Here is a 5,086-nt window from a genome sequence, read left to right on the forward strand (position 1 = left end):
TTTTTTATATTAATATAAAAAAATATAACATATAAATTAACACATACTATAGTCACGTACAACCAAATTTTAGTACATTACATAATTTAATGCAACACACATATAATTCATAACAAATAGTATATGTCTTTGTGTGTAATAAGAAAGGTGTAATTTGTATATATTATAGTTGCTAAATTTTTCAAATTAATTAGTATATAATCAATTTTTTTTTATATAACGAATAATAATAATAATATTAGTATTATTATCCATAATATCATAGAAAGGTTGGATCCGTACGTCGCAATGAGATACTTGGAGTGTTTAAGAAATAACACAAAATGAAGTACTTTCGTGTGTTTGATTTTGAATTTAAATTTGAATAGTGCAATTTTGAATTTGAATATGATACAATGTGATATAAATAGGTGTCAGATATAATATTTTGAATATAAAATTAATTTTTAATATAATATAAAAAATAAAAAATTATGTTTGATTTGATAATTTTTAGAGAAAAAATTCCATAAATAGTAAAAATATTTAGTAATCCTCTAAACAAATACACCCATATATGTGGAAATATTAGAGGAAGAATTTAATGAATCTTATTACAAAATTTCTTGACAACGTTAATGTCTGAGCTACACTTCAAAAAAGAAGACACCATTTACAGACAGACGACATCAAGAAGAAGGCGCAATTCGGACATGGTAGCGGTCGCACACCTCCGCCTCGTTCTCCGACCACCACTTCTCCGCCTGAGCCTCCGTGAAACGTCTCCGACTGCACCCACAACACATTATCCATTTTTTCAATAACAACAAACAAACAAAAAAACAAACAATACAATCATGGATTCCATTCCTACGATGCAAGAACCAACCTGAAACGCACGCGCCTTAGCTCGCCGAGACCTGTCGGTGACGCCGCGATGGTCAACAGCACGCCGGCCTCGTACTGCACAACCTGTTCCGACGCCAGCTGGACTCGAACAGCCTTCGTCTCACTACAACGCCGACGACTCCTCGAATTATGTTGAGCCTTCGAGGGACAATGTGTTTCCTCTTTGCTGTCTGACTGCCCGGAGGCGGCGTCGGTCACCTCCTTCAACTGCAGATAGTAATCGCATTGGTTGGTAGAATTAGAAATTAGATTCAATCGTTGATTTTATTACAAGAAACGGAGGTTCGAACCTGAGCCGTGAGTTTGTCGATCTTTTCTTGCAGACCATTGCATCTATCCGCGTTGTCCGTAGCTCTCGTTGTCTCTTCCTCAAGTTGCTTCGATTTTGCTTTAAGCTCGGATTCGAGCTGTTGCGATTTTCGCGTAAGTCTCTCGACTTGCGCTCGGAGACTCTTGACTTCGAAGGTTAGGCTATGGCTGCAGCACTTTCGATCATCGGGGGACATCGAGGGAGGCCTCGACTTCGGAGGGCTTTTCTTCATCGGAGACGGCAATCGAGAAATACCCTTATGGTCGAGAACACACGGTAGAAAACTCTGCCAAGATCGACTCGGGCTAGTCGAAGGTTTCGGAATACTTGCGGCACTGCTGAAAGGGAAGACCCGGTTCTGATTCGATTTCGCCTCCGATTCCGTCGTCGAGAATCGGGAAATGATACCGCGGATACAAGGAACAAGCCCGGCCTTTTCCCACGATTCATCGGGCTTAGGGACGACGTCACGCTTAATATTCGCGATTTTGTGGCAGATCAACGATGAATCCGCGTTCTTCTGCAGCTTGATGAAGCAATCGTCACAGACGCGGTATGGCTTGTCCGTGCTCGGGGCTAAGGCCGCCTTGAGCGACTTCCGGGTGCTGCACGCGTTGCAGAAGACGAGGCCGCAGTTGTAGCAGTTGCGGCGGGGGCGTTTGAAGTTGAACGGGTTACGGCAGCCGGCACAGACGGAGTCGTCGGCTAAGGACAGACATATAACGGCGGTCGAGTTCGAACCACATGCGACGCTCTTTATCTGCTTGTCTTTCAGACAAGCGACGAGAGTCGGCGCGTGCCGGTCGTCGTTGTCGCCGTGGCCTAGCTGTCCGTTCGCGCCTTTTCCCCATGTGTAAACCTCCGATTTCGACGTCAAAACCGCGATGTGATGCGACCCACAAGCGATATCTTCGACACAGCAATCGGCGATCCCATCTCTTACACAAACCGGAAAGTTCCCGTCTTCCGCAACGCCGAGCTGTCCGTGAATCGCGCTTCCCATCGCGTACACTTGACCCGACGTCGTTAGCGCGACGGTAACGTCTTCTCCGCACGCTACGCGCGAAAAATCGACGTCTGCCAAACACGCGACTTGATCGGGAATTAGCCTCGACTTACATCCCCGATCGCCTAGCTGCCCTTTCTCCCCGTCGCCCCACGTATAGAGCTTTCCTCGTTGATCGGGTTCTTCGCCGTCGCCTTTCGGAGTCGTGTCGACAACCGCCGCAGTGTGCCACGTCCCGCAAGAAACCCACATTGTTCGAAACTCCGTGAAAGCTTCAACTTCCCGCGGAATGCTACACACGCTGCGATCTCCATGTCCGAGTGCTCCAAAAGCTCCGTCTCCGAAAGTAAACAACCGGCCACTCGACGTAAAGAAAGCCGTGTGCCAAGGTCCGCAGGCGACGAACGAGACGTGTAACCCAATAACGGGACCGCCGATTCTTTGCGGCGTCCAGTGACTCGCGTCGCCGCCGTGCCCGAGCAGGCCGCAGTTGAGAGGATCGTCCCCCCAAGTGTACAGATCACCGGAATGCGAAACGGCGCACGAATGGTGTCTCCCGCACGCCGCCATTTTAATGTTCTTCCCGCAAAGAGCTTCGATGTGTTTCGGATGGGGTATGTCGGGTTCGACCCCGCGCCCCAACTTACCCCCCGCCGCGTCCCCCCAGCTGAAAACCTCGCCCTGTTTCGACACTGACACTGCGTGCGTCTCACCGCAGGCGATGTCGTGGGCGTCGTCGAGCGACATTGTCGGCTCTAAAGCGTTCGGAGATGGAGCGTTGGTCTTCGTGATCGACGATCGGATGACTGTAATTGGACTCGCCCCGGCCACAATTCCATCGCCGATCTTCTCTCCCCAGATGTATATGTTGCCGACGGTGTCGTCCTCGTCGCTGCTCGAACATTCGCTCGATGCTGAGCTTTTCGGGCTCGGAAAGTTCGCTGCAGACACAAATGATTCAACGCCGGGATTCGAATTCTCCGACGCCCCGCCTGCCGACTGGAAACTTAAAAATTGTGTCACGGGAATCATTTTCATGTGCGGCTCGGAGACTGTCGCGGTGATCGACACAATATCAGCGAACGCTTTCCCCAATCGATTCTGACAATAAATTTCGGATCGTTTAACGTCTCCATCGTCTCGACTCTCGGATGCATACGACTGATGCATCTTTCTACGATTAGGACTACACGACGATGAATGCTTGCGAGTCGCTTCATTTCTTCGTTTCTTGGAGCTCCCGCGGCCGACTATAGCTTTCAGACTCGTAAACCAAACCTCGGCTTCCTCCTTATCCTTGCATATCTACATTTAAAGATAAGATCAGAAGAAAACAGACAAATATCGCGAATTCGTTTAATTGTACTAACTAAACAAAATGAACCTCACCAAATCTAAAGACCTGTCTTCACAGATAAGTGAAAACGATAAGTACTCCTTATCAGGCTGAGGATACCGCTGAAATACTGGCTGACAGGAGAACAATGTATCATATTAGACAAGTGTTTTCGAACACATAAGAAGCTACATTTGCGCGCAATCGAGATATATGGGAGCAACCATCGTCGAAATTTTTACAAATTCTTGTCTGAGATCTTAATCATAAAACATCCATAGTAATACTCACAGTCCTCTGCCCTGGAATTATCCTCAAAACACAATGTAGTTCAAGAAACTTCTCCTCTTTCCCATGGTGCCATATCAAAGCAGATTCATCCTAAAATTTTCATTAAAACAATCGAAGATCCTCCATTAAAGCACACAACATTATACCTTGACTAGTTGGAGAAGACTCTAAAGACAATAACTTACAGTGGAAAGTCTAAACCTGCAAAACTTTGGCTTCCCTCTCCTCCCATACTTCAACAAAATTGTGCCCTTTTTTAGGGCAGCAATGGCCTGAGGAGATAAAGTTTTTTACACAATTAAAATACCAGTCACAATGTCTGAATTATTTCTTCCCTCAAGAACAATGGTTAAAGTTAAACACACAGAACCTGATCGATATCTCTCTCCCCAAGAACAGGCCTCTGCACGTCAGCCATTCACTCTGCACAAAAAATTGAACCACCGACAATTAATCCAAATCCCATTTTCGAGTTCAAGGAAAGAAGAGAAGTGTTTTTCTACCTCCTACTCTGCCCACATAGCCGCGGAACTCGACGACTCAGAATCCAATGTCTTCATTTATCCTCGAATCAAAATCTAAATCGACGACCCAACGTTGTCAAACACAGAATGATGAAAACGTATATAACGTTACCAAGCCAATGCGATGAAATTGCAAACGAAATTTGGGGATTTTTATTTTCTTCTTTGTTTCTCTGTGCCCAACCCTAAATTGGGCAGAAGAGGAAGAAGAAAATATCGCCCAGAAGCAGAAGATTTTGCGGTTGTTGAAATCGAAAGGGTTTTTGGTGAAGACGATGATTAGATTCGGAGAGGGGTGATTTTGCAGGCCTCTTCAGGCGAGCTTACGTTGTGCAGAAATCGATTTCCTCTCCTGCCCCATCTCGGTTTCCCCCAATATTCCTTCTTTTGCGGGAGAAAATTCACGTCGTTAGCAAACGATTTGAATATGGGATTCGATGAACGAATCAGAGCCGAAGATTTTGTTTATGATTTCACTGTTGATCGTCGCTTTCCTGTTTTATTTGTTTGCCGATGATAAATTTTACCCCTTTTGCTTAATTAAGCACCTAAGCAGTATTAAGGTACTGTTTGTTCATGTTATTTAGTACAATGTTATACTTTTTTCATTATCCAATTATGTTTATTTGACTGGACACGAATTTTAAAAAAATAGATAAAAATATGAATGTTTATTTTTTGTAAGTAAAAAAAAAAAATAGAAAAAATAGTACTATTTAAGTCTCATTTCT

General features: G+C 44.9%; 1 protein-coding gene across 1 annotated transcript; it reads right to left on the bottom strand.

Moving 5' to 3' along the window:
• Positions 1-555: 555 nt before the first annotated feature.
• Positions 556-4,857, bottom strand: LOC127245728 (PH, RCC1 and FYVE domains-containing protein 1-like). The gene is made up of 9 exons (XM_051266751.1): positions 4,683-4,857; positions 4,335-4,409; positions 4,202-4,254; positions 4,017-4,103; positions 3,832-3,921; positions 3,594-3,674; positions 1,179-3,509; positions 869-1,095; positions 556-768 (listed from the first exon to the last, which is right to left on the bottom strand). The coding sequence occupies exons 3-9, from the start codon at positions 4,247-4,249 to the stop codon at positions 669-671; spliced, it is 2,964 nt and encodes a 987-aa protein (XP_051122708.1). The 5' UTR covers positions 4,250-4,254; positions 4,335-4,409; positions 4,683-4,857; the 3' UTR covers positions 556-668.
• Between the last annotated feature and the right edge of the window lie 229 nt (positions 4,858-5,086).

The sequence above is a fragment of the Andrographis paniculata genome, unplaced genomic scaffold, assembly GCF_009805555.1.
Source record: "Andrographis paniculata isolate CXL003 unplaced genomic scaffold, ASM980555v1 Contig22END, whole genome shotgun sequence".
In the NCBI taxonomy this organism is placed as follows: domain Eukaryota; kingdom Viridiplantae; phylum Streptophyta; class Magnoliopsida; order Lamiales; family Acanthaceae; genus Andrographis; species Andrographis paniculata.

What these genes read in the sequence shown, in the direction of transcription:
- LOC127245728 (XM_051266751.1), bottom strand. Translation starts at nt 4,249, where the DNA reads ATGGCTGACGTGCAGAGGCCTGTTCTTGGGGAGAGAGATATCGATCAG. An exon ending in GCAGGTTTAGACTTTCCACT is followed by an intron (nt 3,922 to 4,016) that starts GTAAGTTATTGT and finishes TGAAAATTTTAG; the next exon opens with GATGAATCTGCTTTGATATG. An exon ending in CTAAGGCGCGTGCGTTTCAG is followed by an intron (nt 769 to 868) that starts GTTGGTTCTTGC and finishes TTGTGGGTGCAG; the next exon opens with TCGGAGACGTTTCACGGAGG.